The sequence below is a fragment of the Artibeus jamaicensis genome, unplaced genomic scaffold (assembly GCF_021234435.1).
Source record: "Artibeus jamaicensis isolate MK-2021 breed Jamaican fruit bat unplaced genomic scaffold, CSHL_Jam_final contig_525, whole genome shotgun sequence".
Taxonomy (NCBI): Eukaryota; Metazoa; Chordata; class Mammalia; order Chiroptera; family Phyllostomidae; genus Artibeus; species Artibeus jamaicensis.
Genome location: NW_026521874.1, coordinates 1,970,818 through 1,994,719, shown reverse-complemented (window position 1 = coordinate 1,994,719; position 23,902 = coordinate 1,970,818). Strand labels below are relative to the sequence as shown.

Sequence of the window (23,902 nt, the reverse complement as noted above, 5' to 3'; positions counted from 1 at the left end):
TTGTCCCCAGTGCCCACAGCAGCACATGGCCCCGAAGTGCTTGGTTTAATATTTGTGGGACGAATGCAAAAAAACAAACACACCGATAAACAAAACGAAAGAACAGGAAACAGAAGGAGGAGACCCGTATTCAGGAAGCCGAGTCTGCAACTCAGGGAAGCCTGGGCTGAGCGTCGCCCCACTGCCCGGCCCAGACCCACCAGCACCGTCTGGGGGCCCCCACCCAGCCACGACCTGCCCACCTTTGCAGCCTCCGAGCCGGAGCAGGACAGACGCGGGGACGGCCTGGGGCAGAGGAGGCCACTCCTGGCCTTCGCAGTCGACAGCTTTGTTCCGGGAAAGCACCGCGTGGACCAGACGGCGTCCAGCAGCGCTGTGGGCACGCGGCCCAGGGAAACCGACGGGTCGGGGGGAGAAAGCACGGCTTTCCTGGTCACCTGGTGGCACTGGAAGCTGGGGCCTGGGCGCAACCAAGCAGTCGACAGACAGGGGCCTGACGAACATCTCTTGACTGTCAGGCCTATGTGAGTTAAAGACCTCGATCTGTACAAAATAAATAAATAAATAAATAAAGCCTTTATTTATTTATCTTTAGAGGGGAAGGGAAGGAGAGAAACATCAATGTGTGGTTGCCTCTTGTGCGTCCCCTGCTGGGAACTGGCCTGCAACCCAGGTATGTGCCCTGACTGGGAATCGAACCCCAGCGTGTGGTTTGCAGGCCCGCGCTCAATCCACTGAGCCACACCAGCCAGGGCTACAAAATAAAATTGAAAGAAGAGGAACATGAATTCGATCTGTGTCACAGAGATGAAAAAGTATGGAGAAGCTCGATCTGTTCAAGAGTGATGGAAAATACAGAGAAGCAATAAAAGAGATGCAGGAAGCCTCCCCGTCGGGGAATCGAACCCCGGTCTCCCGCGTGACAGGCGGGGATACTCACCACTATACTAACGAGGACAAGCTCTACAAGGCTTTCTCCTGATTCGTCCATATGGAGTTGGCGCTCTCGGGGCTGCGGCCGAACCGCTAAGCGGGGACCGCGCAGGCGCGCAGGGCCCGGCGGCCGGCTTCCCGGGCGCGCACAGAGACCTGCCGGAACCTGGGCGACTCCGAACCCCGGAAGAGGAAGAAGCGAGCTGTCGGAGGAAAGGCGCGACTTCCCGCATCCGCGGGCCCGCCTGGGGTGGGGGGTGTAGCTCAGTGGTAGAGCGCATGCTTTGCATGTATGAGGCCCCGGGTTCGATCCCCGGCACCTCCACCTCTCGGGCTGGTCCAGCCCCTTTTTTTGGACAGCCCTTGAACTTGTACTAGCCGCTAGCAGACCCCGATCTGCAGTAGTTAAAGATCGAGGAGTCCCACTCATTCCGTCCTGAAAGGGCCGTAGTTCCCGCCCGGTTCTTTGATTTAGCTGCGGGCGTCCAGGGCGCAGACGTGAATGCACAGAAGGCAAAAAGGACCACGCACCCAACACGCGTGGGGCAGACGAATCGAAATGAAAGAAACGGAGGCAAAGAAACACTCGCCCCTGCTGGACTTCCGCGGATGGGGAGCCATGAGGAAGACCTCATGCCTTCGGGCCCCCGGGGGACACCGCTCTGAGCTGTTTCAAACAAAGAAAGGGAAACCTTTTGGACAAAAAAAAAAAAAAATCATTTACTTATTCCTTCCCCTCGTCTTCGGAGGGGGTAAAAAGCTGGAGCTGCCGAAACCCGGGATCGAACCAGGGACCTTTAGATCTTCAGTCTAACGCTCTCCCAACTGAGCTATTTCGGCGGCCGTGGCAAAGCGTCTCTCCTTTGCCCCAACTTCACTGAGCAGCCCTGACTCACCCGCCGAGGGCGCCGGGCCAAGAGGCTACAATCAGCCGCAGTCCACTCCCGCCGGGCTCGCGCCGCAGCTGCGCGCAGTGCCTCCTCGCGTCTTCCAGGGCCACCGCCTCCGAGAAGCCCTCCGTGATCACGCCTTCCAACAGGACCCCAGCCTCTTAATGTTTATTGTTAGCTCGGGTATTGCATCGTTTCCCTGTCCTTGCTCTGGGTCCCGGCTAGAAAGACAAACCCAGGAGAAGCCATCTGTCCGCGTCACTGCTGTGTCCCTCAGGGCTCAGGACACATACATATTTATACCTATTTATTGAATTAATAAACAAAGGAACAAGTGGATGAATCGTACCCGGCTGAGTCCGGTGTCTCAAGCTCTCGTCTCTGTGCAAAAGAAAAAGGTCGCCCTCGGGTTCAGCTCCCCGAGCAGCCCAAGCGGGTCAGGGATGCCGTTCATTCCGAGGCCCGTGGGATGACGCACAGGCCTGAACGTGGCTTTCTCTGGGGCAGTGAGAAGACCCGAGGAATGAAAGGCTCTCAGACAGAAAGGATAGCCAGTGTGAAGCCCTGAGGCTGGGACGAGGTCGGCCACGAAGGTACAAGAGTCAGCGTGGAAGAGGTGAGGAGGGGGCAGGGGCCGAGGCAAGGACAAAGACGCGGGCGGAGGCCAGATGTCTCCAGCCTCCGAGGTGAAGGGCTTGGATGTTCTTCTGATTGCATATGGGAAGTATGACCGTTTGCCACCGAGTTCGTCTGGGTGTGTCGTCCACTCCTGGTCTCCTGTCCTGTGACAATTCCGTCATCCCTGGGCAAGGGCTGTGGGACAGCCGAGTTCCCTTCACGGATCTGTCATTAGGCAGATAAAGGGGACTTCACCTAAAGCCTCTCCCTGCATTTGCTGTTTGTCAAGGGCCTGCAGCTCAAAATAACCTAAACGCCCAAGTGGCATATTCTGAAGTGACATGTTCTGAACTCTCTCGGCAGCGGAGCAAGTTGGGGGCTGCAGCGCCTGCTACCGCTGCTCTTCGCCGAGGCACAGACGTTCTTTAAAAACTATGAAGTGCATCGTTCTGATAAAAATAGAATAAGGCAGAAAGGAAGGAAACAAAGGAAGGGAGGGTGGGAGGAAATGGAGAAAGGGAGGAAGAGGAAGGAGGGAGGGAGAAAGAAAAACAAAATCAAACGGTCCAGAAAGATAAGAACGGAAAGCCAAGGGGTCGCTCCCACCTTCTCCCCGTCCTCGTCCCCAAAAGGTGGCCAGTGTCTGGAATAGATTGCAATTTAGGTGACCTGGACCAAGTTACGCCATCTGTCCAATGGGACACAGCAGCCCCTACCGGTAAGGCTGTTGTAAGACGGATACTGCGGGCTCCGTGACGAAGGCGCTGTAATCGTTAGCTCTGGGTCAGGGGTAGAAATACGAAAACACTCGAGACATTCCGTCCCTGGTGGGTAACCATCAGGCCCACTGGGGCGCACCCGGTTCCCTTTACGCAGCTGCGGGGCCACGTCCCCCTGCGTGTCTATCACAGAGCATTTAAAAGTTTGTCTAGCCTCCCCGTCGGGGAATCGAACCCCGGTCTCCCGCGTGACAGGCGGGGATACTCACCACTATACTAACGAGGACGTGCTGTGCTTGTCCTCCTCCAAGTGGGTCTTTATAGATAGTGTTCTCTTCCCACCGCTCCCACCACCGCAGGCCAGGCCTTTGCAGGTCTAGCGGGTTCTGGGGGGCCGCAGAAAGCCCCGTGTGCATCCATGAAGACGCCGAGCATTTAGAAAGGCATTTCTGCAGGCGAGAAAAGCTGTGGATTTCTATATTCCTGCAGCTATTAAAACGGGGGGATGTAGCTCAGTGGTAGAGCGCATGCTTTGCATGTATGAGGCCCCGGGTTCAATCCCCGGCATCTCCACTTTTTACGCCCTGACCCTGTTACTCGGTGGGCCCCGGGCCCATTTAAGCCAGTAACACTCGTTATTCGTGTCATCAAGCCGGGGAACTGGCCATCCCGTGACTCCTTTGTGCATGCACGGAGCACCTACTACGCGCCCAGGCGGAGTTCAAAGTGCCCCTGCGCCCCTGGGTGGGACAGCCCCGGGCTCCTCTGGCCTCCAGGTCAGAGTCCAGCAGCAGTGACGGGACCCATGGGAACTAAGGGTGATGGCCGGAGCGGAGGAAGGCTGCATGGGGGCGCTGCTGGGGACACCCTGCCCCGGGCGCCCGTCTGTGAACAGGGGAAATGGCAGGTGCCAAGGCCCCAAGGTTCCGGGGGCGACCGTGCTGTGGCAGAGACAGAAAGGAGGCCCGGTGCGTGGAGAACACAGACCTAAGGAAGCAGGGTTTGCATCTCCCCAGACACCAGAGCCCGCTGTGCCAGGATATGATCAGGTTTTGGTTGAAGGGCTCCCTTAGGCGCCCACAGGAGGGACCCCAGACTGGCCAGGAAGCCCAAGACTGGTCCAGGCAGGAGCCAAGAGGAGATCTAGCTGGGGGCACATGGAGGTTAGCCACCAGGCTGGGGAGGTGAGTAGTTTGGGGATACTAAAACCCGTCATCTTTGTTTTGCCTTCCTTACGTACTTACATTATTACACTTTGGATTTAGACTGTGACACCAGCAGACTGGTGTAGAAAGAGCACCCAAGTGGAAGGGAGAGGAACCAGCCGCCCCAGCAGGGTCCCAGTGCCAGGCGGCCAGTGCCACAGGCTGGTGAGCGGCCGTGGACGAGCTTCAACACACGTGTGGGGGGAGGCGGGCGGCCCTGACCATCCCACATTCCAGTTCACTAGCACTCACGAGACTTGTACGCCAAGATTTATTATTCCGAGGGGAGCCGACCACGGGGGAGACGCCCCTCCCCACGCCCCCCTCCGCAGGAGGGTGAGCAGCCGGGGGCCCTGCGAGCCGTAGGGAGGGCGCTCTCCGCGGCTCTGCCCGCCGGCCCTGCTGCTCTGCACAAGACTAATGTAGTCCACAGAGCACATTTAGAAAGGGGACCGGCACGGGAGGTACACCATCATCTGCCCCGTAATAAAGTCACTAAGAAAGCCACCCCGGGACAGACTGCCCGGGGGGCTGCAAGCCGTGTCCAGATTCGGGCCAAGATGAGCAAGGGTTTCCAGGGAGGCCAGGGTGACGGTGCCAGAAGCAGGCTGCTGTCACCCACCTTGGTCCCCAGACCAGTCCTCGGCCCTGCGGCATCAGGTCAGCGGTCAGAGGTCGGCGGCCAGGCTTTCTCGACATCGGCGTGCATGGCCTGCGGCAGCCACTCGCAGAACTCGGCCAGTAGGTCTGCGGGGGCGGGAGGGCAGTGTGAGAGCGGCTCTGCGTCCGGCCATCCGCTGCGGGGCAGCGCCTCCTACCATGCCTGGGCTGCCCTGGCCGGCCCCACCCCACCCACTCCCGACCCCCTGGCCAGGGGCCGCCTGCCATGGTCAAACCCACATTTGGGGTTTTTCTTCCAAGCAGCCAGCAAGGCGTCTCGGCAGTCGGCTGTCTCGGCAACAAGGGCTCTCAGGAGACTCTCGGTCCTGGGCTGCAGCCTGTGGGCGGGGTATGGGGTATGGGCCGTCATGCCAGCCCTGCCCGGGAGGGTGAAGGGCCCCTTCACCACCCGCCACCCCGGGGGAGGCCGTACCTGGCCCAGGTCTTCAGCACTGTGTTGGGGCCGGACAGCAGGCAGCCCTGGTAGGAGGCCAGCTTGGGGAAGACCTGAGGAGGGGACACAGCCAGGGAGAGGTCCCAGACTCACCTCCCGCCCACGACCACGGAAGGGGCGAGGGCAACCACCCCGCCGCCTACCTGCCCTTCCAGCAGAAAGCGAGCGAAGTGCTTGTAGCAGTCCAGGCCTTCTGGAAAGTCCACCTGGACGGCAGGGAGCGGCCAGCCCACGCGATCTGGAGGCAGGAGCCAGTGAGGGGCCGTGATGGAGCCCACAGGCTCCCCAGCCCTGGGCTCCCTCCCACGAGAAGGATGGGCAGTTTGGGGTGACACCCCCCGAGACACACACATCTCCTAGTGCATGGCACAGGACCATGTGTGAGCCAAAGCCACCAGGAAGTCACCCGACTCACAGAACCGGCTGGCCCGGTGACACACCACCCGCCCCTTCTCAGGGCAGTAGGCGGGGGGCGGCTCCTCCAGGGGCGCGTCAAACTGGCAGTAGGAAGGCAGCAGAACTGGGACCCACTGGACCTCCACAGCCGAGACACCTGGGCCGGAGCGGGGCGGGAGGGTGGGGGTCAGAGTGGGCCCTGCTGCCGAGGAAGGGCTCGGGCATTCTCCCCGCCACGGTCCCGGCGACACAGCTCACCAGGGCCACAGTGGGTCGGGCCAGCGGCCGGCCACCAGCTTTGCTACCTTTCATGTACATCTTGGTGGTCTCCACGATTTCCTGGTAGACCACAAAGTCGGGGAGCTCTCTGAAAAGGACGGAACTGGGGTGGATGAAGACAGGGTCGTCGAGCAGAGGGGTCTGCAGAGAGAGGGTGAGTGGGCCTGAGTCCAGGAGACTCAAGCGCTGGTGAGGGGAGCCCACGCGAGCCCAGCTGCATGCTCGGCCGGGACAGCGGAGGGGCAGCCTGTGCGTGCCGCACAACCGAGGGAGCGGCGTCCGACCATGGGAAGACACGGACATGTGGACGGGGACTGACCCAGAGAACCCGGGCAGAGAAGGCGTGTGTTGTACAATCCCGTCTGCAGGGGATACTAGGGACGCGGCTTCACAGGGCGGGGAGACGCGGAGAAAATGGGGTGACAACAAGGTTTTGAGACTGACTGTGCGCTGACCGCCCATCCCGTGAATCTACTGAACGCCGCCGGCCGGCACTTGAACAAAACGGGCCGTACGGCATGTGACTTGGGTCTCAGTTAAGCGGATAGCAAGTAAAGTTGGGGCGAAGCTCACGCTCAAATAAAGCTGTGGCCACACCGCGCACACTGCTCTGTTCCATGGTGGGGACCTAGGCTGAGGACAGGCCCACCTGGACCCCAGGGTCCCCCTGCACCGCCTGCTGCCCACCCCAGGTGTGCTGACCACGCCCACAGCCGACACCAGGCCAGCAGGATTCAGGACAGAGGGCGGGGAGGAGTGGGAGCCCCGGGCGCAGCGACCGCCACGCTGCCTGTCCCCCGAGCTGGCCCCCAACCTTGTAGGCGTTCCTCCACTTGTCGTCCAGCAGATCCTCGCTCTGGACCTTGCGGGCCAGGTGGTCTCCCAGGCCGGCCACCACGATCTGCCGCAGGTAAGTCACCTGGCTCTCGGAGGGTGGCTGCATCTTGGGGTCCACGAAGAGCCCGGCTTCGGGGCACACGGCGTTCACTGCAGGGGGTGCCAGGTGTGAGGATGTGGGGGCCTGGGGCTGGCTACACCCCGACCTCCTGGAAGGCCCTGCACCCTCAGCAGCTGCTGACTGGCCCTCCGCACCGAGGCTGCAGGGAGACAGGCCTCACACGCAGGGCCCCCCCCAACTCAGGACAAGACCCCAAACCCTCTGGGTTTCTCTGGCCGAGTCTTGCCCCTTCCACCTGCCTGGAAAGTGGATGTGATTGAAGCTCTGCTAGCTCAGCCCACGAGGCGGCGTCAAGGACACCACGTGCCACGGGGGTAGGACAGTAGCCCAGAGACACGTGGGCCCTGTGAACCAAGGCTGGGCCCTGCTCGGGAGTGTGGGAGCCCAGGATGGGGCGGGCCAGGGGCAGCTGGTCTGGACCAGAGCCAGGGACAGAGGGTGACAAGAGGGATGTGAGCAAGAGGACAAGACTGAGACAGGCTGATGGAAGAGCGTGTGTGCCCTCCGAGGTGACCTCCAAGGCACTGAGTACCGGTTCGGGGTCGCGAATGCATTTTAGCGAGCAGGTGAATTTGTGAACACGGAGCCGTACGTGCACAACTTTAAACATCGAAAGGGTTACGTTCTCTGCCGGGGCTGCCCGTGGACGGGGAGCCTGAGGGTCCCCGATGCTGGCGTTGGGGCCACACCTGCAGTGGTCAGCTGGCCCCGCAGGCGCCGGATCTCCGCCATGGCCTTGTACCGCAGCCCGTTGGCCTCGCAGAACTGGGGCGAGCAGCCCGCGTACTCGCAGGCCCCCACCGCGCCTGGGAGGAGGGAGGGGTGCACTCACTCAAGGCCCCCACCTGGGCTGCCCCCCCGCGGGCCCTCCCTGCCCCCTCCATGCCTGACACACACCCAGCAACACCATGAGGTCTCCGAGTTTCAGGGAAGCCCCTCGTCCGGCCCAGACCCTCTTCATCTGGGCCACCCGCGCCCGCTTGCTCTTCAGCCTGGCCAGCTCCTCGTCGCTGGCGGCCGGCCTGCAACACAAGGTACCCCCAGCTACTGCCCTGGCCGAGGGCCGCAGGGGCAGGGCCCACGTCTGCCAACATCAGGGCAGGCTGGGAGACTTGGGGACAGAGACACTGCCCGCTGGCGCCACTAACATGATTGAGGCCTTAGGCTCCGGCTCAAAATTCACCCCCAGGTTCGCCTCTGGCAGCCAGCAAGGTCAACGCTGGGCAGGTGTCCCTCCCAGCAACTGCATGTCGGGGGCAATGCAAAGAAACAACCCAACCAAGGATGACGCTGCGCATCACCGCGCTGTTTATAAACCGCAGTGAGGAGTAGCCGACGGCTGCGGACTCCCAGCTGTTCCGCCCCCAGGTGTGGGCTGGACGAGGAGTCACTGACATGGTCCCCACACCCAAAAACAGCCGCTGACGCTCAGGGGTGAGTCAGGCGCGGTCTAGAGTCCTTTGCTCGTGTTAACTAATCCCACGCACACAACACCAGTATCACTGACACCTCATACCCTCCGTCCAGACAGGGAAGATGAGCACAGAGAGGTGAAGCCACCTTTCCAGCGTCACACAGCTCGCAAGTGGCAGAGGGAGGCTGAACCCTGGCGGTCTGGCCCAGGGTCGGGGTTCTCAGCCCTCATGCTACTGAGCCCTAACATCAGTATCGTCGGAATAACGATCATTCTGTAGCGATCAGAACACCGGCTGGTGCAGAGAGGACGGGAGGGGGGCTTGTGCAAGGCCACCCAATGAGCCAGTTATCGCCCCGCAGGCCAGGCGCTGGGCTGCCTGTCAGCCGAGGGCGGCCCCACTCGGCCTGGGCATGGCCCCAGTGCCCAGCCCCACCTGTCCAGCTCCTCGAACAGCTCCCGGACGGTCATGGCGGCCACGAGGGTGATGGCGTAGGGCAGGCAGCCGTGCTGCCGGCTCAGCGCCAGCATCTTGGCATAGCGAGGAGCCACAGGGAAGGTGGCCATGGTCCTGCCCAGCACGGTGATGGGGCGGCTCAGCCGGGACCTCTGCAGCTGCTTCACCCTGTGGCGCGGGGGAGGCCGGGCAGGTGGTTGGCTCGCGAGAGGGAGGGGCTGAGGACGCGCAGACACTAGATCTCCACCCTCCCCCCAGCTACCTGTCTGTTTTCGGGGGTGCCTGCAGGGCCCCCAGCGCGATCAGCAGCTCCTCGGCGGCCATGAGGGCCTCCACGGAGGGCGGGGTCGGGAAGGGGAAGTTGACCACCTGGACGCAGGGACAGGGGCGGGAGATGGGAGTGAATGCCAAGAAGCGATGCTCACGTGAGCACCACACAAGCCAACCGGACTCGGGGGCTGGACACTCGAAGGGGCCCGGGGCTTTCTCAATCCTCTGGCCAGGGGAAGGCTGAAGGCCCCCGTCCTCGTCCTTCACTTAATCACGTCCTGCACGTGCTCGAGAGCACTGTCCGAGCACCGGACGACGGCAGGGGCTGCTCTGGGCAGTGGAGACGCAGGAAAGCAGGACGAGCTCTCGCTCAACCGGGAGGGGCTGCAGACGTGAGCAGGCAGCCCCAGGCAGGGGCCTGGGGTGGTGTGTCCTCAGAAAGAACGACCGACTCAAAACAAGGCTCTCGTAGACCCCCGGCCACCGCTGCTCACAGCAGCTCCAGTCACAGTGGCCCAGCGCCTGCTGCTGGGGAGCAGGGAGACAAGAGGTCCGTGCACACGCTGGGACGGGAACGAGGCAGTGCCCTGCACTGCGGCCTGGGGACGCTAAAACACGAGGCTGGGCGGGAGGCCAGTCACAGGGGGACAGGCCCTGTGTGGCTCTACTGACATGGAGTGTCCGGGAGGGACAGACGCAGAGCTGTAAAGCAGGCCTGCGGTCGCCCGGGGCTGGGGAAGAACGAACAGGGAATGCGTCCTAATGGGTGTGGGGTGTCCCTGGGGTACAAACTCCTCTCCGGGACTGCACCACACAGAGGGGGCAGGTGGTCCCGCCCCCCACACCCAGGACTCCGAGGACAGAACAGTCTGTGACATGGGAACAGTGACGCAGAGGCTGGGCCCCGTCTGCTTGCCCCAGGCGCCTGGGCTCGACCACCAGGCTGGGCTCCCAGGCCCCCCAGGCCACAGTGAAGGGGAGCTGGCCCACGAGGGGCCAGGGCCGCCCTAGCCAAGCACACCCAACACCAGGGTGCGCAGCGGGGTGACGGCAGGGCCGGGGGCTGGGCTGACCTTTTCAATGTCGAGAGCTTTCATCTGCAGGATCAGGTCTTCGACGGGCCTCCGGGTGATCTCGGGGGGAGGGAAGGGCTCAAAGTCCCCAAAAACGGCGGACGAATAGAGCCTGAGGAAGACAGGACCCGGCAGCTCGGAACCCTGAGTGGGTGACGCAGACGCTAGGCCCGCCCCGCCCTCACGTGGGAACTCGTCCGTGACCCCGGCTGAACCCCGGGCTGCTGCGGGCGGCAGGGGGGCTTCAGGTGCACACGAGGGGCCTGGTGCGTGGTGCTCGGTGCGTGGTGACCAGCCTCCGCACTGGTGTTCTCCGTGTGGCTTCTCAAGCTCCCTGTCTTTGTGATTTACGACAACGTTGAAAAAAACAGCGACGAAGCTGTTAAAGAGTAACAGCGCACAGAGTGGGGAAAACCCCTAAGGACATTTAACTCCGACAAGGACCTGACGCCCACACAACGCCAAGAACTCTCACAACTTGGCAATAAAAACCAAAGAACCGCCCTGGCTGCGGTGGACTGAGCACCAACCAGCTTGAGAACTAAGAGGTCACCGGTTCGATTCCCAGTCAGGATACGGGCCAGGTCCCGAGTTGGGGGCGTGCGAGAGGCAACCGACCGGTGTTTCTCTCACAGTTTTCCCTCTCTTTCTCTAAAATTAAATAAAACCTAAAACAAACAAACAAACAAAAGCAAAGGGCTGGACTGTGGCGGCAGAAGCAGAGTAAAGCAGGAAGGCCTGGGGGCCAGAGAGAAAGGCTTGTGGGGCCCCCTGAAGACGGTCTCCACGGGGACACGGGACCCGCGCCGCCTCACCTGTAGCAGTGGCCGGGCTCTGTGCGGCCCGCACGGCCGGCCCGCTGGTCCGCCGAGGCCTGGGAGACCCAGGAGACGCGGAAGGAGGACACGCCGGTCACTCGGTCGTAGTGCCGCTTCTTCACCTTCCCACAGTCCACCACGTACTTGATGCCTGGGATGGTGAGGGACGTCTCGGCCACATTGGTAGCCACGACACACAGGCGAGTCCCCTCTGGGGGCGGCTGGAAGACCTATGACAGCGGCAGAGGCCACGAAGACCCCACAGGAATCAGGGGAGAGTTTGTGTGGGGGCAGGACCCGCAGTCTCCCCCACCAGAGGCCGGTCAGGCTGCGCACGGCCGGGAGGTGACCAGGGGGACAGGCCCCAGCCATGGTGCTCCTAAGCTAAATGCTGACCACCCAGCTGACCAGTTGGATGGCCCAGCAACTGCTCTGCCCCCATCCCGCTGCCCACTGGGGCCTCCCCGGCCAGGTACCTGCCCCGGCCCGTTACCTGGGCTTGCTTCTCTGGGGCCAGCAGAGAGTAGAGCGGAAGCACGTGCAGGGGGAGCGAGGCATCCGGCTGCTCACCTGCAGGGGAGGCAGAGGCCCGCTGCTACCCCAGCACCCACGGCAGGGGCCGGCCTCGGCCTGGCCTCGGCCTGCCCGCGCCCTGGCCCCCTCTGCCGGAGAGGCCCCTTGCCCTCCACCCCAGCGAGGCAGACAGGGAGGCCAAGCCTGGGTGGACGGAGGGCTGAGAGGCCCCCAGGGCTTCCCCGGCCCCACTGCTCCACCAGACGGGGAGCACCTGGCCCACTGTGGATGGGGGTGCCCTCGTGCTACTCAGGCTGGACAGGGACAGCACTGGGGCCACCTCCATATAGACGCACCCTCTGGAGTGCGTAGACACCCCCCCAGGGGGCACGGAGGCGTGCGCCCCCCAGCCACGCTGAGCCCGCGGGTGGCACCTCGTTACAACCCACACAAGAAGTCCTCGAGGGCCTGTCGGCTGCCAGGAAGCAGCGGGGCTCAGTGCTGGGGATGGGCAGAAACTCGGGGCTCCACCCGTGACCCGGAGCCTCCGGGGGAGGGTCAGAGAGCCTGGGGCTCGGCAGACGCCCGCCGAGTGCCCGAGCTGAAGGCACGTGTGCGGGAGCTGCACCTCCGTCTGCTCCGTCGTCCCCCAGGTCCAGGTCCAGGTCGGAGCCCAGGGCCGCCTCCTCCTCGTCCATTTCCGCCTCCCGGTCCTCGTCCCCTTCGCCCGCTGGCAGCACTGAGTAGCTGTCCAAGCTGATGTGGGGCAACGTCTATGGAAAACAAGACGTCAGGACCACGGGCTGCACGGACCCCAGGCGGAAACGTCTGGCACGAGCAGGAAACACAAGGAGGAAGCCCAGCTCTGCCACCGTGAGCCACATGCTCACGGCAGATCACGCAACCTCTTCCTGCCTGAGTCCCCTCATCTAAGAGTTGGGGGTGATCATCGGGGTGATTTGCTGACACATGGAGAGGACGCAGGACCCCGCCTGGCATGCCACCATGCACAGGCAGGTCAGCAACGAGTAAGTAATGACTCCATGGCTCAGGTGCTCGGGGCCTGGCCTCTGGAAGCTTCCTCTGGGACCACAGCACGGGGAGTCTTGATGCCTCATGTCTCAGCTGGCCCCACAGCCTCTGGGGCCACACTTTCAACAGAAACTTTTCCACGGTAGGGAGTGGTCAGGCCCGTGGTGGCGGACGGGGTCCCCAGCATCCGCAGGTCGCCCCTGGGCACCCACAATGAATCTAATTACTGGTGAGGGGACCTTAATGTTGTTCTCTTCAACCGAATTTCCACGTACACGGCCAGCCCTGAGGGGGTCAGGGAGGGGGTGGCGGCCACCACACAGGCCAGGCGGCTTCAGAACCCCCAGCTGCCCTCTACCTACCGCCGCCTGAACCTTCCTCGCCCTCGCCCGAGACTTCTTAAACTTCCTCGTTTCTTCCACCGAGTCCTTCTGGTCGTCCTTTTCTGGAAAATGTGAGCTGATCAGTGAGGAAGACACCCTGTGGCCCAGGCCAGGTGTTCAGGACTCTGCTCTTCCTCGAGCTGGCGGCCTTTATGGGGGGACAGGCAGGCAGACAAAGGGGCAGCTCTCACACAGGGATGCAGGGGCCCTGAGCGCCCAGCCTCCCAGGTACCTGGTGGCCGGGGCCTGGCGTGTGGGAAGGCCCTCCGGAGCCTGCGACACAGCGCGTGCACCTCGGCTTGTCCCGTCAGGAACACCAGGATGCCGCCTGCAGGAAGAATGAGGCCTCCGTTAGCTGTTCCCCCGCACGGCAAACACCAACGGAGCCGCAGCCACCTGCCCAGCCATGCACTGAGCACCGGCTTCGAGGAGGACCCGTCGAACCGGGAGACACAGCCGGGCGCCGCAGCCACCTCCCAGACCGAGGGCTGCAGGACAGGGATTCCACAGCTACCGTCTGGCCCGACCCGGCAGCTCCACGCCCAGGAGATCAGGAAGGAGAGACGCAAACCAGAACCTGTGTGCAGCAGCTAAAGAGGAAGGAGCGGCCCAGTGCCCCTCGAGGGGTGAAGGGCTAGATGGAGGGTGGTTCTTCCATGAAAAGGACTAAAGCTCTGACCCCAACCAGCTACAGCGCGGATGAACCTTGAGAACGGGACACTGAGAGAGACACCTGACACCAAAGGCCACACTGTGTGCTCCTATTTAGTACGTGAAACACGCAGAACAGGCATGTCTGCGGGACAGGGAAGGTGAAGCCAGCTCCAGGAACATCGTCAGGTAAACACTGTGACTGAGCAAGTGCTAGGGGCCCTGCGGCTCAGGAGTGCCACTCAGGTGGAACACGCTGTCCACCTGTCTTGGGCCCTGTGGACCGTCCTGCTGCTCGGGTGTGGGCAGGCGCCACCCCGTTAGTCACTGAAGCCTCACTGCATGCAGGGCGGGCGCCGTAAACACTCTGGAACCCGGGAGGAAACTGAGGCACGTCAAGGAAAGTAACCCTCGAGCCACTCAGAGGAGGCCAGGAGCCTCACCGTCCACCTGGCGGGTCTGGAGAGGGAGGGCCTGGCCTTGCTCCGGGCGGGGCCTCACCTGCAGGCAGCATGCGGTGGACCTTGCACACCTTCCGGAAGCACTCGCCACTGTAGTCTTCCAGCGGCGTCCGCTTGTTGAAATGCACCGTCACCGGGAACTGCCGGGACTCCACCTGCGACAGACGCCCAAGGGACGAGCTCTAGCCCAGGCTGGGTCCCTCTCCCTCCCTGGACTCTCCGACCACCAGGTCTCCGTCCACTGGTGGGTACCTCCTCACTACCAGCTTCCTTGCTGTCAAAGCTGATGGGGTCCCGCCCACCCTGCCGCCCGAGACCCTGGCCAGAGTGTCACCTTGATGACGGGGGGCGGCTTAGAGAAGAGCCGCTGGTTCTGGGTGAAGTCTTCCACCCGCAGCGTTGCCGACATGATGAGCAGCTTCAGCGGCTTAAGCCTCTGCAGGATGGACGACAGGCTCGGTGACCTGGGGCGGCCCAGGGCCAGCCCTCGGCCTCTGTCCTCGTTGCCCGAGATCCCAAAGTGGAAGAAGCAAGCTGAGAGCGGGACCGCCTCTCCCGGGCGATAGCTCCTTCAAGGGGGTCCTTAACGTCCCCAAAGTTAAGCTGCAACGGTGGCATGAACCTGGGGTCCCCCCACTGCAACCTCCCAGCCTTGCCCCATCTCCTCACTTCCTCCAACCCTACCACCACCCCGCTTCCTGCAACACCAGCTCATGGCGCCTCCTCAAATGAAGCCTGGACAGGCCGGCCCGGCACACCCACACAGAACTGCCATCTGTGTGACGGGCTATCTGTGTTTGAGACTCAGAGCAGCGTGTCCACTTCCCAGCAGGACTGGGAGGCCACCACCCCAGGCTGGCGTTCCCTGACCCAGCAGGCCCCCCGGGGGGTGGGGGTGGCGGGGAGACCCCGGGCTGGGCACTGGGCACAGATTTGGGGGCACAGGGTGTGGCCAGTGGCCCCATCTCTGGATCCCGGTGGGGCTGGCCAACCACGAACTCCTCACTGGAGCCTCTGACTTTGGATGGAGGGAAGGACGACAGTCTCTGAACCTGGACCCAGGACTCCTGCACAGGCTGCTACACCGAGACCCACAGTCCGGGCCTTGGGATGAGGGGCTCCTGGTGCCCCTCCCCCCTCACCTTCTCCCGGAGAGACACGATGCGGGACAGGAGGCCAATGAGGATGTCTGTGTACACGCTACGCTCGTGGGCTTCGTCGATGATCACCACCTTGTACTTCAGCAGCAGGAAGTCCTGGGGGCGGAGACCAGCGGCGTGAGGCCGGCCAGCCCAGGCCTGAGCCACCCTGGGGTCACTTCACACCCCCGAACTCCCACTTGGGGAGCCCTCTGACAGCAGGCGTGGGTCCTGGAACGCTCTGCCTGAGGTCCTGGCCGTGACGCCGCTGCCCCAGGCCTCAGTGCCTTCATCTGCACAGCGGGGTCAACAGCGCCCACCTCACAGGGTCCGGGGGGAGTTTCAATGACGGTGATGTGACTGCCTGTAACGTGCCCAGTGGCCGGGGCCTGGCCGAGAAAGGGCAGCTACTATTTATTCGATCGGAGGTACCAAGTGCAGATGCCTGTGAGCCACAGAGGGTAGGAAGTGGACGTGAGGCGTGGGGTGGGAACCAAGGGCAACTACCCGGCCGCACAGAAGGGGGCCGTCTGATCCCAAACCGAGCTCACAGCCACCTCCCTGAGTGTCCCTGGCTGTCCATGAGGCCGAGGGAGGAGTCACCCCGCCCTCCCGACCCTGCGCAGGGGGAGGTCACACAGCCAGTGAGGAGCGGTATGTACGTGGCTACCGCACACGCCTGCAAACCCAACCACGATACAAACTTGAGCTAACGTTTAACGAGGATCTGCTAGGCGCTGTGCTAAAGGGCTCTCACGCACTACGCAACTTCTGCAAAACAATTATACAAGGCATGTACGTGCCTGCAGATCGAGACGCTGAGGTCCAGAGAGGTTAAGTGACTGGCCCAAGGTCACACAGCCATTGGCACGGCAGCTGTTCACAGGTGCAGCGACGCCCTCACTCCAGGCTGCCTACACGCATCAGCCTCGCCCTCCGAGACTGGACGAGCAACCCACCTTCTGGATCTCCTTGAGCAGCACACCGTCCGTCATGAACTTGATCCTGGTCTCTTCGGTCACGTTCCCTTCATATCGGATCTGATAGGAGACGACCCTGTGGGCACAGGGCAGGTGAGTCCCCCAGAGGTCTCACTGGTTGGGGCTGCAGCCTCGTGGCCAGTTCAAGGTGGGCCGCAGAGGAGGCCTGGTCCCAGTGGGCAGGTGGCCAAGGGCCAGGGCCCCCAACAAGGCCCAGACACCTGCCCACCCATGACCCCTCCCCAGTGCCAAGGGGAGGGCAGCCGTCACGGCCCACTGAAGAGCACGTCAGCCAAACAGGGGCAGGGACGCAGGCTGGAGCCCACCTGACCAGCTGCCTCTAAGAGCTTTTTGCCTGTCTGGGCAGAAAGACCTGAACATGGGCTGCGGGACACAGGAGTTGTGACAGTCTGTGGCCGGAAGGGCACTGCAGTTGTGTTTTAAAGAGTCTTGTTTTTTAAAAAGCCTTGGTCAAAAAAGAAAATAAACAGATAGTCTTGATTGACACATCCAACCCACTCGGCGAAACACCACGGTGACGTGATGTGACCCCAGGACTTCTCCGCAGCCGGGGCGGGAGTCGGGTACAGACGCAACCAAACTGGCCACGAGATGATCGTTCCTGAGCTGGGGCCTTGGGCACACGGGGCTCGTGGTCCTAGCCGTCCTCCCCTTGTACGGGCGCCTCCTTTTCACAGCGGGGAGTCGAAACGTGCAAATGGAACTGGCTGCCCTGACGCAGCCTGGAGCCCGGCGGGTGCCGTTCAGAGAACTCAGCTGGAGGTGAGTTCCATCCATAGCGTCTGCGCCTTCTGACTTCAGATGGCAGGGGACAGCCACCCCTGCACACCTGAGTTCCCCGGTGGGGGCCCAAGCCTGCCACCTGCGCTAGCAACACGCCCCATGTTCTCTGGCGAGGGCTGCACCCGCTCCTCTCCAGCTACTCTCAGGGGCGAGTCCTACGGCCCCATCGCCAGGAGAGGGCCTGCATCTCAGAACCTGAAGTTTCAACAGACCCGGCGAAGCTCAGAACCAGCCGCTGCCCGCTTGTGTGTGCCCACTGCTGCTCTGCTCTGCCCCCGGGCCCGTTAGGGCCGATTTGTCTGCTCAGTCCGCTGTGTGTGATGTGAGCCCAAGGGCCTGGCTGGCCTGTCCCAGCTCCACGCCCCCTGCCTCGGCGGGTACCCCGCTGTCCAACGTGCAGAAAACCTTCTCGGGAGTGAAGACCCCTGTCTCAGGTACGGGAGTGACAGAGTGATGTTCCCACCCAGCACCCTCAGCAGGGATGAGGGCCCGCGATGCTGCTTAGATCCTCAGGGACAGCTGACCCTGGACGGGACCAGGGGAGCCCCCCATGCACCCCTAGAAGCCAAACCCTCACCGCTGCGACAGGTTCATCTCCTTGGCCACTCGCTGGGACATGGCCATGGCGGCCACACGACGGGGCTCCGTGACGCCGATGATGCTGCCATCGCTGAGGGGGTCAGAGAACGCAGTACGTCAGCAGTGCCTCCCCCCCACACTGTCTGTCCCAAAGTCACACACAGTTCCACGGCAGGATCCACTGCAGAGGTGGCCCTTACCGGGGCGAGGGAACGTGCACATCCGGCAGCGCACCTCAGCACCGCCTGGCAGCAACTGTGGAACGGGCCACGCGCCAGCACACAAAGGTCCGACGGACCCGTGCAGTGGAAACCAGGCATGGAGCCTACTACCAAGGGCACAGGCTGGCCCACTGCAGGGGGCGCTGGCGCCCAGGACCTGGATTCTGGGAGGGCTCCCATGCTCCCTCCCCACCCCGTCCCTGTCGGATAAGAGGGGCTATACCTGCTGTCCTTCGGGGGGGGGGGGGGGGAGCCAGGGTTTGGGGACCTTCGGGCAGAGGGGGCCTAGACAACCAGCCCCCCGAATAGCATCCTGTGTGCTGAGTCTCTCATGGGCTTCCTGGATAGATGACATGTCATGGGTGTCCCCTCAGCTCGAAGCTGGAGAAGTTAAGTGTGACCGGGGTGACTCCGCTGGGAGCCTGTGTCCTCCAGATGCCACCCCGGGGCCTGTCCCTCTGTGACTTGGCTCTGTGTCCTTTGCTGGACTCGAGCACAACTCTGACTCCGACAACATGCAGAGCCCTCCCAGCCCATCGCTGAACGGGGGCAGCCTTGGGGACTTGGCCACATGGGTCCAAAGTGCCCACAGTCCCTGCTCCACGTGCCAGGGACTGATGTAAGTGCTTCACACAAGCTGGGTCTCCTCACGGACACACCCACCCTGGAGAGAAGGTGGGAGGACACCCTCCCTGCCCCCCGGTTCCGGGAACGAGGCCCAGAGATGGGAAGCAGCTCGCCCGTGGCTGTGACGCCAGGGCACAGCAGCGCGGGACTGGGCCTCGGGAGACCGTGCCGGTAAGGACTTTTGGGGACAGCATCTCCACAGTCACCTAGGCCCCCACCTGCTGTAGCCTGCTTCGTAGAGAAACTGGGGCACCTGTGTGGTCTTCCCGCTGCCGGTCTCGCCGCACACGATGACGACAGGGTGCTCGGCCACCGCCTCCATGATCACTTGCTCTTCAGAGAGAATCGGGAGCTTCAGGCGCTCTTGCTGCAGAGAGGAAGTTGGTGCTGGGGTGGGGGCGGGGCCTCTGCAGCTCAAGGGGACTTTGCTCAAGGACTATGCTGGGTGATGTGGTCTCCACAAAGGTGGCCAGCGCCCAGACACGGGGAACTGAGCATGTCTACTGGTGAGTGGAAGCCTTGAGCCTTGGGGGCAGGGACAGAGCCACAAGCAGGGCCCTTCTAAAGGCGAGACCCGTTGGCCTCAGGGACAGGTCGGCTCGGGCGGGGCAGCTGCTGAGACACAGGAGCTCAGCCATTGCTAGAGGGGTTGACACGTACAGGGTGGGTGACGCCCCCTCCACACCCTCAGGCCCTTGCCACACGACCCATGTTCTCATCACAGACACTGAAGCCTCAAACCTGCATTTCCGGGGAGCGGTTCACAGGAACGAAGACGGCGGGCTTTGCGGGGGGCCTGGCCAGGGAGGAGGCCTCGGCCGCAGGGGCTGAAGACATTGCAGGAGTCTCAGCAGGAGGGGGTGGGCCACTGGGCACCAGGCTCTCCCCCGTGCCTCCTGGCAGAGCTGGCGGCAGACATGGCACCATCATCCCTGCTCCGGCCTCCACTTGCTCAGTGGCCGGGGCCTCGTCGGGGTCAGACTCCATGGAGGACTCTGACTCTTCTTCTGCCTCCTGCAGACGACGCTTCCGGCCAGCCCCGCTGAGGCTGTTGATCTCCTGACCCGGGGCTGTGACCTCGCCGGCTTGCCTGCTGGGAGAGCCAGAGGTCAGACACAAAGGCCCCAGGACTGACCCAGGCAGCTCTGGGCTCCAGCCATGTCCGAGGCCACGCCCCTGCCTGCCTGCCCCAGGGCCCTTGCACAGGCTGTTTTTGGTCCCACCCTCACCTCACTCAAATGTACCCTCTCAGGGGGGGCTTCTCCTGAATCGCCCTCCCCATTTCCCCAGCTTTCACTTCTGCTTAGTGTTTACCAGGGCTAGACAGAGGTGCACTCATATGATTGCTGCCCACCCCCTGCCCGCCCTCGGCCATGAAGGGAAGCTTGTTCAGCATTTTGTGTGGGGCATTGCTCTGTGCCTGGGCCAAGGACAGCCTGGGACACAGTTGTCCCACACACAACAGATGCCAGCTGAACAGAGCCAGCTGATGGGAGGAGACCACAGTGAGTGGGGGTCTCGGGGAGGGCCCCGGGGGCTCCGCCCAAGGCCAGGGGTCCTGCAGGAACTCCACCAGTGGTGTGCTGGAATTGTCCAACAGCTCAAGACCGGGGGGAATCCGGGTTGTAATAGGAAACCTCTTCTTTCTTTTTTAAAAAGAGATTTTGTTTATTTTGAGGGGGGAGGGAGGAAGAAAGGGAGAGAAACATGGATCAGTTGCCTCCTACATGCCCCGCACTGGGCACCTGGCCTGTAACCCAAGCACATGCCCTGACTGGGAAATGAACCGGTGAACTCTCTCTTTGTGGGACGACACCCAACCCACGGAGCCACACTGGTCAGGGCTCTCCCAGTTCTTAGCTGCTGACTACATTGGGTTGAATGGTGTCCCCCGGAGACTCAGAACATGAGCTCATTTAGAACTAGGGCCTCAGGAGGTATGATTAAGATGGGGTTGCACTGGACTAGGATGGGCCCTACACCCAGGGACTGGTGTCCTCGTAAGGAGAAAAAAGAGACACAGACACGCTGTGAGGACGCCATGTGACAACAGTGGCAGAGACTGGAGAGGCATGTCTAGAAGCCAGCCATTGGCAAGAACTGCTGGCTGGCCCCAGAAGCCAGCAGGGAGGCATGGGACAGATGCTCCAGCCTCCAGAAGGGACCACCCGGCTGACACCAATGTCTGGTGTCTCATAAGGGTGTTTAGCAGCATCTGCGGCCTCTACCCACTGGGAGCATTACAAGCCCCTGCAAATGTATCTCCTCCTGATGCTCGGCCCCAGGAAGACGCCGTCACCTGTGAGGGACAGGCTTCAGAAGGGGCTGGCCAACTCACTCTCTGGCGTGGTACATGCGGTCCCCGGTGCCCAGCTTCGACGTGGTATAGTAGAGTCTCAGCTCTGCTTCCGAGACCTGGACCTCACTCAGTTTTTGCAGCATCTGCGCACGCTGGGGATGGACATGGGGGTGTTAGACGTGGGATGGCGTCACAACCCTCTCCTTGAAGGGACGGGAGAGTCTACGCAACACTCAGCATGGCCGATGCCAATAGCCTTCTTAAACTGACAGTCATTTGTAATCACTCCGTCACGTGGTGTTCCTATACCAGCAGATGCGTGACGAGGGGCGGGAGCTGGGGTGGCTGCGTGCCCCCTCGTGGGGTACGGGTTGGGTAAACAGGCTCTCTCTGCCTCACTCGGCCGCACACTGTCTTGAACAAAAAGTGGCCTGTGGGAATGTGCCCCTTGGCTTCTTTCCCCTGGTGAGCAGGTCGTGAGTTTTTACTATCTTTAATGTTATATGTATTTTATATATGCTTCTACACATAGATTTTGCAATTAATAAAAGAAAACAGGGTACAGAACAGTGGGGAAAAGTGCTGCACCAGCTTTTAAAAGGACACACAGAAGAGTGAGTGCTTCTGGGGGATGAGTGTAGGACTGTCCCCTGCTGGAGTCACAGCGCCCCACATGGGGACCCTGACAGAGCGTCAAATGTGAATTGGCAAGCCTAGAGACCAACCGGGTTTCTCAGTCTCCCCACTGCTGGCATTTTGGAACTCAGACCCGCCTACCCCCCTCCCCATCTTTCTCCAGTCTGGAAAGCCATGTGCAGACCCTGACGGGGCAGCAGGTGTACCTGGCTCTTTTTCTCCTTCTGTTCCAAGATTTTCTGCAGCATCTTCCGTTCTTTCTTGGTCAGAGGCTTCTTCTTCTTTGAAGGTGGAGGGGCCTTGGTCTTCTTTTTCTTCTTCCCCGGCAGGACCAGGGCATTGCTGGCATCAACTCCTTTCAATGTGCCCCTATCTACAAGGACACGCTTGTCTGACCTGCAGCCCAGGGGCCAGGAGATGCTGGCAGTGCTTAGGGTTCCCCTTAATGCTGGTTTCCTCTGGGGCCCTCCAGCCCTCCGTGGGAGCCCCCTGAATGCTCGCACAGGAATGGGGGTGCAGACCCATCCACCCAGCACCTGCCCCCAGGTCAGGATCTGCTGTGAGCCAGGGCACCCTCGTCCCAGTGTGGGGGGAGAAAAAAACGGGGTATATATTATAACGAGGTGTTCCTTGGCACGGGGGCCTGCTCTCAGTGGGTCTGGGAGATAGAAGCTATTCTCACAATAACGTTACAACATACCGGGTCTGTGTTGTACCTATTTCCAAACGTCACCTTCTGAAAGTATATGACGCAGACCAGCATTCAGCTACCACGTCCCTCTTCAACTCAACCTACTGCAGCGGCTTGGGGAATGACCCTTTGTGCCTGACATCTAACACTGGGGTGCTCACTGCAGTGCCCCAAACGGGCAGTGTCTGATCCTATTATTAACCGCTCAGGCTCCCATGTTCACGTAAACAGCAAGAGAGGTTGTGTGACCGTCATTAAGAATGAGACAATTTTAAGCAAGTTGGCTATCGCCCACACTGTGACCCAGGAGGCCCTAGGTGACCCTGCGCCCATTTTTAAATTTCACCTCCACTTGGCCATTCTGGCCGCCTTCAGGTCTTGCCTGAAATGACGCTTTCTCCGTGAAAGCCCTTCCCATCCACCCTACGCCACATCACAACTTGCCCAATCACCCCTTCTGTTCAGCTCTTCAGTACTGACAACCATACAACGGTTTGTACAGTTTATGTGTTTGCCTTCCTGCCTTCTCCCAGGAGCAGCTAAGCTCGGTACGGCGGGGTTTTTTTCCCCTTAAATCTCCTTTTCTGTCATGTTTCCAGCGCCTAGCACTTTGTAGGTGCTCCTACTACCAGGAGTGTCGAGCAGCCTGGAGTTGAGCAGGCAGGTCTGGGCTCAAAATATGACTTTAGGGCAAGATTATAATCGAAGCCATCGGGATGGATGCAGTGAACTTACTTTCTTGCCCAAATTCTCTATGTTGGGCTGGTCTCTAAGCAAAAGAAACCCCGGGTATTGTTCTAAATTCAGGTAAAATAAGATTGTTGCTGTCCGGGAGACCTTTTCAGCCCCCACCAGCCGGCCCAGGATGCGAGACCCTTGGTGGCCCTTCTCCAGAAACCCAGCCCCCGGACGCCTTACCCTCTAGTTCCAGCAGCACAGGTGGCGGCTCTGGGGGGCCTTGCGAGGGGCCGGGGGCCGCCTGCTGGCGCCCCTTGACATTGTACCGCCGGCGCAGCTTCCCCATGGCGCCCTGACCCTGCTCAGCTCTGGCTGGGATGCCCTGGGACGCCCAGCAGCGCACCCCTACGGCCCGGCCCACGTGGGTTCGTAGACTGCCGCTCAAGCCTGAAAACTTCCGGGCTGAGCGCTCGCGAGAGCTGGAACCAACCCGCCCTCGGGGAGCGGGGGCTGGAGGCGGGGCCCTGTGGAAAGGCGGGGCCGGGTTGGAGACGGGGTGGGGCCAATTTAAACAAGCTGCTGTTTTCCCTCGGTGTAGTCTGAGTCTCTTCAATTGAATTATTTAATACTATTGATTTGACTCCTTAGGAGTCGGAGTGTTTTGTCATCTTTAAGAACATAACCCTGCCCCTAATTACAAATGTCTTCACTCCTTTTTGTTTCTCATTTGCATGTTCTGACATTCTTGCAACGTACATTAGTTGTGTGGTAAAAAGCCACTAAATATTTCCATTGCAGGGACAGAAGAATAGAAGGAGAAGGCATCTGTTAGCTTTAAAAACTCTCATTACACATCACACTGTCTGCAGCGCACTCAGAAATAACACGTCTTCTGAATCCTGTAATTATCTTGCAGACAGAACGGTTATATCGGGCCACTTTCTTTTCCTGTTAAAAGCGTTAACTTGTTAAGGGCAAATATTTGATATCACACAAAAAGGCGGGGGCTCTAGGAGTTATTTTAGAATTTGGGGAAGAATAGAGTTATTTTTAAAAACTCCCAG

The 23,902-nt window shown here is 61.3% G+C and overlaps 1 protein-coding gene and 5 non-coding genes across 8 annotated transcripts; 2 read left to right on the top strand and 4 right to left on the bottom strand.

Annotated features, from left to right (window-relative positions):
- Nucleotides 1-885: 885 nt before the first annotated feature.
- Nucleotides 886-957, bottom strand: TRNAD-GUC (transfer RNA aspartic acid (anticodon GUC)). The gene has a single exon. It is a non-coding gene; the product is annotated as a tRNA-Asp (tRNA).
- Nucleotides 958-1,186: 229 nt separating this feature from the next.
- On the top strand, nucleotides 1,187-1,258 carry TRNAA-UGC (transfer RNA alanine (anticodon UGC)). The gene has a single exon. It is a non-coding gene; the product is annotated as a tRNA-Ala (tRNA).
- Nucleotides 1,259-1,700: 442 nt separating this feature from the next.
- TRNAF-GAA (transfer RNA phenylalanine (anticodon GAA)) lies at nucleotides 1,701-1,773 on the bottom strand. Its single transcript has one exon. It is a non-coding gene; the product is annotated as a tRNA-Phe (tRNA).
- A 1,601-nt stretch (nucleotides 1,774-3,374) lies between these two features.
- TRNAD-GUC (transfer RNA aspartic acid (anticodon GUC)) lies at nucleotides 3,375-3,446 on the bottom strand. Its single transcript has one exon. It is a non-coding gene; the product is annotated as a tRNA-Asp (tRNA).
- A 215-nt stretch (nucleotides 3,447-3,661) lies between these two features.
- TRNAA-UGC (transfer RNA alanine (anticodon UGC)) lies at nucleotides 3,662-3,733 on the top strand. Its single transcript has one exon. It is a non-coding gene; the product is annotated as a tRNA-Ala (tRNA).
- Nucleotides 3,734-4,620: 887 nt separating this feature from the next.
- Nucleotides 4,621-23,287, bottom strand: DHX37 (DEAH-box helicase 37). 3 transcript variants are annotated; one of them, XM_037161075.2, is made up of 27 exons: nucleotides 23,079-23,287; nucleotides 21,676-21,842; nucleotides 20,873-20,985; nucleotides 19,276-19,627; nucleotides 18,753-18,901; nucleotides 17,685-17,777; nucleotides 16,283-16,379; nucleotides 15,327-15,440; nucleotides 14,519-14,620; nucleotides 14,225-14,339; nucleotides 13,305-13,400; nucleotides 13,052-13,134; nucleotides 12,286-12,430; nucleotides 11,638-11,714; nucleotides 11,142-11,374; nucleotides 10,327-10,438; nucleotides 9,246-9,352; nucleotides 8,963-9,151; nucleotides 8,010-8,134; nucleotides 7,802-7,918; nucleotides 6,969-7,141; nucleotides 6,181-6,295; nucleotides 5,895-6,032; nucleotides 5,623-5,717; nucleotides 5,459-5,532; nucleotides 5,266-5,363; nucleotides 4,621-5,112 (listed from the first exon to the last, which is right to left on the bottom strand). In XM_037161075.2, exons 1-27 carry the CDS (start codon nucleotides 23,182-23,184, stop codon nucleotides 5,027-5,029), a joined length of 3,471 nt encoding a protein of 1,156 aa, XP_037016970.2. In that variant the 5' UTR covers nucleotides 23,185-23,287; the 3' UTR covers nucleotides 4,621-5,026. The 3 variants fall into 3 exon arrangements, with proteins under 3 accessions (XP_037016970.2, XP_037016971.2, XP_037016972.2); XM_037161076.2 differs by having other exon boundaries at nucleotides 19,276-19,624; XM_037161077.2 differs by lacking the exon at nucleotides 4,621-5,112 and having other exon boundaries at nucleotides 5,279-5,363; nucleotides 6,134-6,295.
- Between the last annotated feature and the right edge of the window lie 615 nt (nucleotides 23,288-23,902).